Source organism: Camelus bactrianus, chromosome 5, assembly GCF_048773025.1.
Source record: "Camelus bactrianus isolate YW-2024 breed Bactrian camel chromosome 5, ASM4877302v1, whole genome shotgun sequence".
In the NCBI taxonomy this organism is placed as follows: domain Eukaryota; kingdom Metazoa; phylum Chordata; class Mammalia; order Artiodactyla; family Camelidae; genus Camelus; species Camelus bactrianus.
The window spans coordinates 102,578,311-102,591,786 of NC_133543.1; the positions used below are offsets into that span (position 1 = coordinate 102,578,311).

General features: G+C 46.8%; 1 protein-coding gene across 50 annotated transcripts in view; it reads left to right on the plus strand.

Moving 5' to 3' along the window:
* Positions 1 to 13,476, plus strand: part of LRRFIP1 (LRR binding FLII interacting protein 1) — a 142,989-nt gene that overhangs the window by 80,647 nt on the left and 48,866 nt on the right. For 13 of the 50 annotated variants that reach the window (XM_074364601.1, XM_074364600.1, XM_074364564.1 and 10 more), the window contains exons 3-7: positions 3,629 to 3,646; positions 6,916 to 6,963; positions 8,547 to 8,591; positions 9,139 to 9,189; positions 12,395 to 12,433. The exons of 9 other annotated variants lie outside the window; for them this stretch is intronic. In XM_074364601.1, the coding sequence (XP_074220702.1) occupies positions 3,629 to 3,646; positions 6,916 to 6,963; positions 8,547 to 8,591; positions 9,139 to 9,189; positions 12,395 to 12,433 (201 nt within the window). The remainder of the gene's footprint in view (positions 1 to 3,628; positions 3,647 to 6,915; positions 6,964 to 8,546; positions 8,592 to 9,138; positions 9,190 to 12,394; positions 12,434 to 13,476) is intronic. 28 more of the 50 variants (XM_074364559.1, XM_074364567.1, XM_074364574.1 and 25 more) reach the window with 5 other exon arrangements.

Here is a 13,476-nt window from a genome sequence, read left to right on the forward strand (position 1 = left end):
ACCTGTTGCTGAACTCGTGCATTTTTGTTGCAATATTTTGAGCAGCAAAAACACATTTGCTACCCAAGGATGGGAAACTAAGTCCTGGCCAGTTAATTTTGGGATTGTTAAATGGGCGTCAGATGTCAGCAGGGACGTGACTGTGTGGAAGGTCCTCCCCCACCAGCCCCCGCCGCACGGCCAGACCCTGGGAGCCCCGCCACACTCACAGGGCAGCGGAGCCCCGAGGACTGAAATGACGCAGCCCCGCAGGAGCTGAGATTCAAGCCCAGCCCCTGTGCTGCGCGGCCTGCCCTCGGGTGTCTGGTGCCTGTTAGGGACCTTGGCCTTTGCAGAGAAAATCTGATTAAACCCTGGGAACCCAGATTAAAAAAACGCCACAGTTTGCCTCCCTTGGTCAAACAAACCAAGTGTCGTTTGGTTGGTAGGTGGCGTGAGAATCCTGGAGTTCTTTATTCTACCAGTATGACACTGAGGTGGTTCATGGGGATGAAAATGTTTCATCACAATTCAAGTTCCTTAGAACGCCTCGTCCTCCCTGCTGTGAGCCCACGACAGGCAGGGAGACAGGGAAGGCTCCTTCTGGGCGGAACTCAGCCCTCCCTCAGGAGCAGACCACAGTCGTGATGGCCCAGCCCCGTGCTGTGAACCATGGGTGGGGGATGACACCGCGGGTGGGAGCCCTGCACGTGTCAGGGAGGAAACAGAGACGCGAACTCCGCTCGGCACAGCGAGCGTGGACGCTGAAGGAAGAAGCTGCCAGTTGGAGAGCCGGGCCAGGCAGGAAGGCGTCCTGGGGGATGAGAGCCAGATCTCGGAAGGGCTGGAGGATGGAGAGGGAGGCCCGGGCCCTGGCCTGCGGGCTGTACTGATTTGTTCGCCCCGCAGCAACGATTCACACTGAGGACAGACTCGCTATCGTAAATTTAGCATCTTTGGGACAGGAGAGCATGGCCATCTAAAGTTTATGTCTGCTTCCTCAGAAAAGGGATTTGAAAGGTTTATAATAAAATAGGTGTTTATTTTATTAATAGTCCAAGAGGACTGGGGTGGGGCCGTGGGGGTCGGCTGGGACACACTGGAGCCCCTGGCACGTGGCAGCGTGAGCCTGGGTACCGGCACAGTCCGTGAGGGGGATCTGTCCGAGTTTATCGACCGGTAAGAAAAACAGACTTCAGACAGATTAGACAGTTTTCCCAGAAGCTGAGAAAGGGGCCAAGCCAGGATTCAAATCTAGAACTGAAAAACTGCAAAGCTTGTGGTCTTCCTGGTACACCTTCTGCCCCCAAATCATGTATGTAGTCAACAGTCAACCCAAGGGGCCGATTCCGCGTGTTACCCCGGGATTAGAGGCGGCTGAGAGCGTGGGCGCTCGGCTGGACCGGAGCGTGCATGGAGCCCCGGCACTCTACAAGTGCAGGCAGACCTGGAAAAACCAGTTTTTCCCCTGCTGCTGATTCCAGGCACGTTATATATAAACACAGAACGAGCCATTGTGTCAGCCAGAGGGTGACAGAGAACAGGGAGTCAGCAGCTGTTCATCTGTTTCTTTCTTACATATGCACTCATGAGATTTTACGTTGTGGGGGACTCTGTAACAGAGGGAAAGAGCTTTCTTTTTCTTTCTTTCCTTCCTTCCTTCTTTCCTTCCTTCCTTTCTTTATCTTTCTTTCTTTCTCTTTTCTTTTTGTTTCTTTTCTTTTCTTTTTGTTTCTTCCTTCCTTCCTTCCTTCCTTCCTTTCTTTATCTTTCTTTCTTTCTCTTTTCTTTTTGTTTCTTTTCTTTTCTTTTTGTTTCTTCCTTCCTTCCTTCCTTCCTTCCTTCCTTCCTTGTACTGGGGATTGAACCCAGGACCTCGTGCCCGCTAACATGCGCTCTACCCCTGAACTAGACCCTCCCCCATCTGGCTGTTTCTTGACGTGACCCGTGCCCAGGGCTGGGGGAGGGAGCACGTGTGCACCCGTGTGTGTGCGCCTCTGGAGGGAGGAGGGAGGCCAGCCTGCAGGTTTGGGCTGTGCTTTGAGGACCGAGGACGGTGTGCAGGCAGCACTCCTCAGCCTCCCCTTTGCATATCATTGCATATCACATCGCTGGGCCTGGCTATTCTTAGACCTAGCACCACAATTTGAGGTTATACAATCTGATAGCCTGGGGCACTGGCATTTTAAGTTGTTGAATAAGTGGAAATGAATATGCTTTGGAAGACCAGTGTTTAAGTAGTAGGGTTTATATTTTGGTGTAAAAATTGAGAAACACCATCCCTGTTTCCATCTGGTGGCGAGCCACCCCACCTCTGCACAGGTGCTTCCAAGCAGGATCAAGGGTTTCCTTGACAAGGAGATCAGCCCTGCAGGCGGACAGAGCCTGTGAATGCCTGGAGAGCAGTGACTGTCCCTGGGGGCTCAGGAGAGCAGGAAGCTAGTGACGCCATCGGCAGGTTTCAGAGATGGGTTGTGGTTGAAGCCACACCAGTGCCTGGGACCCTCCAATGCCAGCATGGAGAGCGCACACAGCGGGGAGGTGAGCCACGTGCCCACCCCGAGGACAAGGGGGCCGCGGGCTGGCTGCAGACCTCAGACCGCCCAGGCAGCCCCCGCCTCCCTAGCAGCCCCCACACTCTCCAGGATGGCTTTTCTCACCTGCAGGTGGCGAGAACCAACAGCGTTAGCTGTGCTTTGAGGGGTTTATAAGGATGAGTCCTTTCTAATAGACTCATTAAGGAGCATATGTAGATACTCGGGAAATGCAAGTGAACCTTTCACTTTGTGTGAGAACCTACACTGATGGGGAAAAAATGGCAGTACGATGACCAGGTGATACGATGATTAATCAGGATGCATCTCTTTTGTTGCTACTGACCTGATAAACGTTGTTGGAGGTACAACATTTAATATAGTCCCAGTGTTGGATATATCCATCCATGCATACCCAAATAAGACTGGAAGCACCAAGTCTCAGGTCTTACCGTTGTGGCAACGCCTTGAACAATGCTTGATTCAGTAAAAATTTTGTGGAGTGAATGGATGAATTGAGGGGATGAATGGATGAAGGAGGTACATCTTCCCCAGGGATTTACTACAAAATTAGGAGAAATCTCTAGAGCAAACTAACATGTATGAGAATAAGCGTTTTAAAATTTTTTCAGTTATAGTCTAGTAGTCATTCCACTTGGCTGGAACTTTCCTGGTTTTATTTCTGTCTGCATGAATCAGAACATAAAAGCAGTTTTCTTCACTGTTTGTGAATTTGACCAGTTGACTTTCCAATTAAATTTCTGTACTTTTGTTTTGTTAAACTTTTATCACTGTGAAAAGAAATTTTAAATTGAAGGTGAATGTCTTTTTCCCATTAATAATAACAGATTATACAAACTTCTGCATCAGAATGGTAGCACAGTTCTTGTAGACGCACGTGGAAATGCCTGTGTTTCACCAATACACCTAACGTATAGAATGTAAAATGTTACGAAATTATGAAGCACTTCAGTGAGACGTCAAGAGTTTTTTAAATTAATATTTTACTAGTTTTTATTCACATATCTGAGTATTTACAGAACTCTTCTCTCTGATGTTTCTACTTTTGTAATTGGATTTTATATTTCTTTCTCCGTTTCTTTTGTCCTGTATAGATCTATCAGGTTCAAAAGGTAGGCTCTTCCTTCTTGCTTCCTGATGTGCATGCACTTTTTCCCTTGCCAAGGGCCTGCTCACCTTTCAGAAATAACGCCTTTGATTGAAAACACATGCAAGTTCTTACTGCTTCTTTGCTTTGCCTGTCAGTTGCTTGGAACAGGAATGCTCAGGTCACCATGAAAAGCAGCCGTCCGCACACACTTCTGTACGAACTGCTTGTCCCATCCCCATGTTTCTCAAGAAATTAAAAAATCCTCTAAGACAAAATAAAATCCCACTTCAGAATTTGGAAAAACCTTTTGAAATCAGATATTTAAACAGGAAGATTATCCTTTCATATAATTTTCTTAGAAGACATTTAAAATATCAGTGCGTATTGCCATCCATAAGAGACTATTACATACTGATTTTAAAATCTGAGCAAAAAAAGAGATGATATAACAATAAAATCCAATAGCTTAGAACAGACCTGTCTTTTCTGTCCCCAGTGTTCAGAGTGCTAACATGCATCTCTGTTTCTGTTCCAGTGTTTTGTAGAAGTAGCTGAGGTTTAGAAGTAAGGGCAGTGGGCAGGCCAGACACAGAAAATAAAGAGAAAACACCGTCACTGACTCCTGATGCAGCAATAATGAAGGAAAGTGTGAGCGGTTCCCGGAGAATTTATAGAAAGTGTAGACAGTGAGTCTTTCCCATGAATGAATTGTTGTTACTTAGGACGTCTATAATAGTTTTTTTAAAATTTATTTTACAAATTTACAGATAAAGAAGAACTATATTTGTCTTTTAGAGAAACTAAGAAAATCAAAACAAGGAGACTTAATTTCATAGATTAGAACGTGCAGGCCCTTAAAACACACTATGTCAGTAAATTTAAAACTCTGTCTTTAGATTGCTTTACCAGCTCCAGTTCCAAATTGCCTCTCCTTCCTGCCCCCCTCACTCTGCATAACTACTGTCCCCCAAAGTGTCAAGAAACCAGTTAGGCAGGTGCCAGGATCTCTTTGTACGTGGCTAGTTTTTGCAGGGTCCCCTTGGAAATGTGTATCAAAGCAAGGGTCTAGGTGGGAGTTTACCAGGTAAAAGGTGAAGCCGGGGGCCGTCACGGTAACCGGCGGAGCAGGACATCACTGCCTGAAGCCTAGACCGGGGACTCTCATCTGTCCGTTCCACTTTGAGTCATTCCCGTCTGGGCTGAGTCAAGACTGTTTTCTTCTTTCTAACTCCCCGGGGATAGGCCATTAGCACGTTGTCAGAACAGCCATCTGTATACCAGGTAAAACTGGAGGGAGCTCAGGACGCCCTCCGTGTAAAGGCGGGTACACACGTTTATAGTAAAGATGTGCAGCCCGGAAGGGAAGGCTCTCCTTGTCTCTGAGACCCGGGAAAAGGAAAAGGAGGCAGTAAGGTTCTCTGCCGGCCCGTTGGCTCTTGGGCATCACGTCTCTCTTCTGCTGAATCAAAGCTGTTTCTGAAAGTCAGGCACCTTCTGCACCCGCGCGGCTCTCGCTTCCCTCTGCATGACTCACCGGCTAATCATCGCGGCTTCCGTTTGAAATCTTGCGCACTTTCTGCAGTTTGCCGTGTTGCCGCCTCGCTCACCCCAGGACTGCTGGTTGACCCCACTAACTGTTCCCGCGGGCGTCCTCCCTCCACGGAAGGAGAGGACCTGCAGCTGCAGTTCCAGCAGCTGTTTACACGGCCATCTGTGAACTCGACGAAAGCCGTTCCACGCTGTGTCTTACTTTTATCATAAAAAAGAGCGATGCAGGATTTGATAGAGGTATAGAATTGGCAAAAAAAAAAAAAAAAAAGGAAAATTTGGAAATAGAAAAACTAATGACACATCTTTTGGAATTTACTTTCTGCGATTTTATGTAGGCTCCCTCCTTTTAAAAACAAAACGTTTTCTTTCCGTCTTTGTGACTAAGCCGTAGGGTCCAGGGAGGGTTGACGGCATCACACGTCCCCTGCTGGAATTTGACAGCGCGAGTTTGGGGAACGTGAATTGGGTCCCAGATAGCTGTCAGCTGTGGCATTTCACTTAAACCGATATTAAAACATGACCTGGGGCAGTGCTTGCTTTTATTCCCTTTCTCGATTTATAGCCTCAGGAAAGGGACTTACAGAAAAAGACTATGTCCTCTTGACGTTTGAGCTCTTACTGGTGGAATTGTTAAAGAGTTGCCAGGTTCTCCCTCCTAATTTTCTTCTTCCAATTTTCTTCTTACCACCATCTCTAAGAGGAAGGGGCAAGACCATCGGAAAGCCATGTAGGTTAAACCTGGCCAGCCCTCAGAGTAAACGGAAACAACCAGACACAGCCGCAGCGTGCTTTGGTAATTGTAAAACAGCTTCAGAAATTGGCTTGTCCTTCTCACATCCAGACTTCTCCTTCCAGTGATGAGCTTTTAACTTGCAGGAGGGAACTCTCATCCGTGTTTTACGATATGGAGGTTTGGCTGGTTGTTTTTGATTTTCTGACTGGAAATTGAGGGAGAGGTGAGGACAAGAGCAAAGCCCCGTTGTTTGAGACCACACCTGGCTTCCCACCTAAATGCGGGATTGCTGTATTTAGGAATAATAGTAGCCACTGAATCTGCTTTTCTAATTTTAACTTGGGCCATCATGGTTTAGACAAGCGAGGATAAAACCTGGGGGTGTTAGCGAAAGAAAAGGCCAAATGCAGTGTCTCTCCCCTGGGCCAGGACCTCTTCTGCAGCAGACTGCTTGGCCGCGTTGCTGAGTGGCGTGCTGTGAAGACAGCCTCAGTGCGGGCATTCCCGGGGCCTAAATTTAGCCCCGCTATCAGGTAGCTGGAGCAAGCGTACCAGAAACCTAGGGGCATCGCACAGCTTCTCCCGCTTTTCCTCTGGTTTTCGCATTCCTGTTGTAGCAACATGGGCATGGCTGTCAGCTTCTGCTTCTCCTAAACAGTGTTTTATTCTTGCAGGAGAATGGCTCTGAAGGCATGAATCGCTTTGCAGAGGGGCTTGAGATGCTGTTGGGCTCAGTTGAAATTCTTGGTCTCTACGGAGGCCGCCCCTCGCCCCAGGAATGCACTGTCCTGGGCCCTCTTGTCCTGCCCGGAGGGAGCGGGATGGGGCCCCAGGCCTCCCGGGGGGCGGCTGCCTCCGCAGAGCCCGGCCGCGTTATTCCCGGCTTCGCCTTGGCTTGCTCCCCTCCGCGGGTGGCTTGGGCAGCACTTGGAAATGCGTGTCAGAACAGTGTCTAACACACTTCCCGTTTCACTTCTTGCCTAATTTTCTTTCCTTTCTGTCTGTAGAAATACTACGGGCTGGATACGAAGTGGGGTGACATCGAGCAATGGATGGTAGGCCTTGAAAATGACTTTCAGAAGCTTAAAGGGTCTGTGATGCGATTCTCGCCCGGGTTAATTCCATGCTAGGTTCCTGCTGCCCCTAATCCAATACTGGGAGGCTTCCTTCCAGGGACTGCTGCATCTGGCCTGGTGGTTTACCTCCCACGGGGAGCCTGGTTAGAAACGGCCCCGGCCAGGCACTTTGTCAGGTCTGTTCAGTAGCAGCTGCTCCTGGAGTCTCCAGGCCAGCGTTTGTGGGGGTCCCCACCCCCACCGCCTCCCGACCTCCCCTGCAGAGGACTCTGCACTCGGGACCCTTAGGTGGGCATCCCCCAGCGTGAACTTTCCGGTGACCGTCCCACCTAGCCAGCTCTAGTGGGGACCCAGCTCTGTTTCCTTCACTCGTGGTTGTGGTCAGCTGCCCAGTCACCCTCATCACGACCGTATCCGCCTTCGCTGTTGGGTACCCCCCCTCCTCGTCCGCTGTGCCTGAGAAACCACTCTTGTTTGGTGAGAAAGTGCCGTGACCTTCTCACACCATTCCCTGGCACCGCTTACCTGTCTTCCAGAGTCAGTTAAAAGCTGGTCGATCCCTCACCCTAATGATGCCCATCCTTATGAGCCTCCCGGAGGAGGTGTTACCCCACAATGGGAGATTCTAGAAGAGGGGGCATTCCGCCAGCTGCCCACTGGTCCCGAGAGACACGGCTTCACTCCTTCTCTTAGGAATTCATCCACCTCTTCCCGTCCTGGTCACCTTGTTGACATCATGTAGCATTTGAGAACCTGGCCAGTGTGGAAATGTCCTCTTAAATGTCCCTTATGCATGAAATAATCTAAAGGTGTATAAATTACCTCCTAACAGCTTAGAGACCTGTGTAAACATAGACGAATAGTTGCTGAAAATAGAAAAAGCACACAGTCCCTCTATTTAAAAAATTATTAACTTCAACCTCTGGTAAGCGTAAACCATTATTTTAGGCTTATATGGCACAGGCAGATGTATTTTTATCAAATCTTAAGACACAGTTAAAAGATGTGTCATTGTTTTTTTATACCACTGAGAAAGGAAAAAAATGTTGCTAATTAAAATTGTGAGCAACTTTAATCAAAGTTAAGATGTGCCCCAGCTTCAGAGATGTCCAAATGCAAAGAACTGTGTGCATCTTAGAATGCACAAAAAACAGTAGAGAGGCTGACATCCTTATTAGCTCTCTTAAGGAAATGATTTCTCTTCTGCTTCCTGAAGAGAATAAGGTTCTGAATGTAAGGGGAAAAAAATAGGTCGATTTAAATGGATCAGATTATAGATTAGGGAAAAAAAATTCCTCACTCAATTTCTCACTCAACACCCACTTGTTTTTAAAGCCAAAATGAAATATGTTAGTAATTTGTGTGCTGAAGTCCTCCGTCCCCACCCTTAGCAGAAAATATTTCCCCCAGTGTTACAATTGAAGCCTTTATGCAAAAGCAAAGAAAATATTTGTTTGACATTCACATCAGAGATACTGTGTTACAACGCAATGGGACTGTGGAAGGCTTCTCCTGTGTCTGCCTCTGACCTTTCTGTGCTGTTTCCTCTGTTGCTTTGGTAGGAAGACAGTGAGCGCTACTCACGTAGATCCAGAAGGAACACATCGGTTAGTACTGGGCCCCTTCGTTACCCACGGGTTTGCATGGCTGAAATGCATAAATTCTCTCTCTCTCTCTCTCTGTCCATATATATATATATCTTATGAAAGAAATTAACTAACACTGATACCATTACCTAAACAAAGACTGTGAACTCAGCTTTTAGCATTTTGACCTAAGTTTGAAAAATTTCTGAGTGTTAATGTGTTCATGACAGTTTTTGAACTTCTTTTTGCTACTGAATACCCACGAATGATTTGCAGAGTAATAAACATTAAGGTCTGTATGTGTAGGTTACCAGCCAAGTAAACTCCACAACTTCAATGAAATTAATTTGAAGCCACATAATCCAGAGGCAGCCCTCTGTTAGACAGAGGTGCACAAGCAAAGCCCATCTGGTGAAGACCTAGGTTCACGTCCACTGAGATTTTCAGAGGGGCTGATCTGCCCACGGCTGAGCGTGGGCTCAGCCGCTGCCCTCTGAGAGCTGGACGTGGTTTCTATGTGTTTGTCACATTGTCTCCTCATGGTTGTTTTCATCCTTTCTCTCACTAGGCTTCTGATGAAGATGAACGCATGTCAGTGGGTAGCCGTGGAAGCCTGAGGGTCAGTAACAGGATGTCTGAGTTTGCATGGTCCAGTCTGTGTCCAGGTTCACGCCCTTCCGTCCTTGCCTTCCAGTTCTTGTTTGTTATCCTGTGGCCTCACAGTCAGTGTCTCACTGATGGGATGCTTCTTTAAAATCTATTCAATGTTGGGATGTTTTTTGTTGTGTAGAGAGATTATTAATAAGCATAAGCACTTGTTGGGGGAAGGTAGATGCACGAGGTCCTGGACTCAATCCCCAGTCCCTCCATTAAATCAACCAACCAACCAACCAACTGACCAACCTAATTACCTCCCCATCGCCAAAAAAAAAAAAAAGAAAGCAACACACACACACACACACACACACAGGCACTTTTATTGTGTCTTTCCCCCAAGAGTGGAAGTCACCATTTTCCCCTGTTGTCCACATCACAGAACTGCCTGCTTTGACTACGCCATCTTGTGGTGGGATGAAGGGGGCGTGGAGGCACGGGGCGCGGTCAGCCCTGACAGAAGTCCGTGTGCCTGTGTGTGTACATGCTGCCCAGCAAACTGGAATCCCGGTTAAAGCAGCACAAGAGTTAAATTAACTACTATTCAGCGATGTTTTGTGCAGCCCCTTGAAAGCTGTGGGAGGCTGCCTGGAGGAGAATCGGAGCAGGTTGGCTCCGTCCGGCCCGGGGCCAGTCAGCTTCAGGAGCCTTTCCTTTCATCAGCTGGAATGGAAGCGCTTCATCCCTGAGAGGCTGATGGTTGATGAACACAAATGCACACTTTTCCCTCAAACATTCCCGAAACCTTCATAATTATACTTAAAAACATTGGGAAGTGAAATTGTTCTTTTGCTTAGTTCTTTGAGTCAGTAAATTAATCTGCGCATGTGCGTTTAGTTCAGCATTGGGTTAGAGATGCATCTCACTGCTGGTAATAGTTTGGTCTCAGCGTAGCCAGCTCTATTTTACTGAAGGACTAGATACAGCCGAAGTCTCGTTTTTAATCACCGTGACGGTTAAAGCATATCACTCCTGGACCTCCTTTATATACGCACGAAATGGGCATTTACTTTGGCTGTTTATAACAGTAAACCGTGAAGGTGACACAGTCTGCCTTCCGTATCCCCTTGTGCCAGTTTCCGCATGATTCAGCCAACCACAGGCTGAATTTTTTTTTTTATGTTCTAGGTGCTTCTACTATGTTCTGCTTAATTTTCACAACCTTGCAATGTAGATATTAAATTCGTATTATTGAAAGACTGAGACTAAAAAGTTAGATGACACGCCCAAGGCTACGCAGCAGGGGAGAAATTCCAAAAAGCAAAATTCGAATTTGTCACACTGGCAACTGTTTCCGTATCACTTCCATTGTATTTACAATTATTCACATAGTGTTTACCTTGTATTAGGTATTATAAGCCATCTAGAGATGACTGAAAGTCATCTTTCAGGGAGGGTGTGCGTAGGTTATGTGCAAATACCATGCCGTTTTATAAGGGACTTGAGCATCGCAGATTTTGGTGTCTGTGGGGGTCCTGGAACCAGTCCCCCGTGGATGCTGAAGGACAGCTGTACACTGCAGTTATGCTGTTAACTGTCATGTCCTCGCAGTGCCAAAAGCAGAGCCATAGTGATTTTGCCAGAAAGTTACAGTTCAGCGGTGAAGTCAGTTAAAGAGCTTCCTTGCTGTTTGAAACTTTCTCCCTCGCCATATGGTTGTAACTTCCTCATAGACCCTCCCGACCTGATTCCCGCAAAAGGAAGCAAGATTTATGCAACTGAAACATTATCAACGCAAAACTCATCTTGCAGAATCTGTAGACAACAGACTGAAATTACAGCTGCTGAGCAGGCCTAGGAGAAGGTTGGGTCCTTGAAACCAAGTGAAGAAGATACGCTTTCAAGGAGGGGAGGATCACGTGAGCATAGGACTCGCGTGACCGTTGTTCTCAGCATCGTGGACGTTGGTGAGCTGGACAGGGGAGCTTTGATGCAGTGAAAGCAAACCTGATTAATTCAGGCTCAAGAGAGAATAGGAGAGAGTTTGGAGGAAGAACCCAAATCTCTATCAAATTATCATTTTCAATCTGTGATCCTCCTTGAAATTGTTTTTGAGATTCTGTATGTACTTGCATTTTTCTAGGAGAATAACCTGTCACTTTAAGCCTCTCAGAAGGTTTCCTGACCCCGGAGAGTTTTAAATTATTGTGCTACTAGTGATTGTTAGGGTGTTTTTAGCATTTATTTCATTTTCAACGATTTTAACCAGAAATGAGTTAAATTTCTGTGCTGGACACCACACCTCGCCAAGATGTCCAGCCTATTTGTTTCAGGATACACAGTTTTCTAGGGGAGGTCCCCAGTGAGGATGTAAGTAAGAGAGAGGGAGAAAGCGGAAAGTCGGGAGCAAATGCGGTTTTTGTTGCTAGCCGGTGGTTGGCTACACTAATTTTGCCCGTGATGCCCTCCATCTAAAGAAATAACTCTCTTCAGAAACCACAGACCTTGAGAACTTGGGTCCTGGAGATGAGAGTCAAACCTCCTCATTTTCACAGGAGGCCTGCTCAGGGCCGGGGCCAGCATCCATCCCCCAAGCCCCTCTGGGGCCCGGAAGCTCAAGGCTCCCACTGCCCCGCTGCGGGAGTCTCTCCTCGGTCTGTCCCTGTGCTTCATGCATTTCAATATTCTGAAATCTTTAGTTTGCAAAGTTCAAAAACCATATATTTTGTCTCTTGACTTTCTCAAAACACAGGCCTTCTTCATTCAACTGACAGTGATGATAAACCCTTAAAAATGGAAGAAATTTTACTTTCCTGGTGTTCGTATGCACATTCTCAGAAGATCTAGATTGAGATAACCTACGTTCTTAATTTTCTTTATTTAAAAGATTGAGTATGCTGCATCTGTTCACCTCTTGCCTAATATAAATAAAATTATTAGCAGAGGAGGAAATGGGATCTCTCAAACTGCCTCAGATTTCATGGGTTATAGCAACATTTGCCATGGAGGGAAATTCATTTAATGTTAATGGATTTTATGGTAGCCGTCATTCTAACGTAATTGCATTTGTCAATGCACATGAGATCCAAGAAGTCTTGAAAAAAATGTAATTTTGTTAAGATTTTCCAGATTGCCTGGTTTGTGTTTTATGTTTTTCTGTTTTACTGAGCTTTTTAATTGATTTTTGGCAACTATTTCCTGTTGTTTTTCTTTTCCATCTTTACTGCCAGTCTCAGCCTGACTTGGAGTATGGGGGACCCTACGCCTGGGTGAGATAGTTGGAGAGACTTTGTGGCGTGATCCTAACAGTGTTGTGTGGCAGATAAAATAACCTATGGTGTTCCACTAATCTCATGGGTATTTGTCTAGAAAGCCAAGGACGTCTTTGTTTGAACAGACACGTGTGCCGTCCACCAGTCCTTACCTGGGGACTGAGAGCAAGAGGGAGGTGCACCCACCAGAGTGAGCACTCCTCTTCCCAGAGCCCCCTGGGTGCAGCTCTGGTCCTTGCGGGCAGGCCCAGGAGCCCAGGTGTGGGTGCCTGAACGCCTCACTCACCAGGCGGTCCGGGAGCGCCACTGGTTGCCAGGCACTGGCCGGCAGCCGCAGATACTAAGATGGAAAAGATGGTGTCTTCTTCCAGGGGCCTCAAATCAGATCGAGAATTCCCAAGAATGCCTCTACTTTTCCTTAAAAGATTAGCTTTAAAGTCATTTCATCTAATGAAAAATGTATCATTTTCCTAATCTGCATCCGTTCAAATAGAATGTCCAATTTGGCTGTTTGGCCAGAAGGTGCTCTTTGAGAAAGACTCTCTTCCAGTAACAAAAACAAAGCCTTTGGATTTAAATTCAGAATTGCCCTTGCTCCGTCTAGAGGAGTTTCCGCACCGTATGCTTTCTGAAAACCTGTGAGCCTAAATGCCTCTAAAAGGAGGAGGAATTTAATCTCAGCCTTAACCACGCTCGGCATTGAAGAGGCTCAGCACTGAAGCTATTGTAGCAGATTACGTGCTTTGCCACTTGGAGGCCTTTTTCCAGAAGGCCTTTGTGCTTCGTTCATTCCACTGCATTGAAAAATTGTTTCGCGAATTCCTGTTCTTGAAATGCACGTTAGCCTTCAAGATGGTAACCAACAGGGCCACACGCCTGCAGAGCACCCTTGTCCCTGAGTGTCCTGGGGGCTGCTCTTCTCCACTGTGAGGCCAACTTGAAAGCTTTGATTTTTGCCTTTCTTATTTAGTTCCCCACCTCTAATGCTTTTGAAGGTGATCTGTCTTCTGACTCAGTAGAAAAATATCTAGAACTATTAA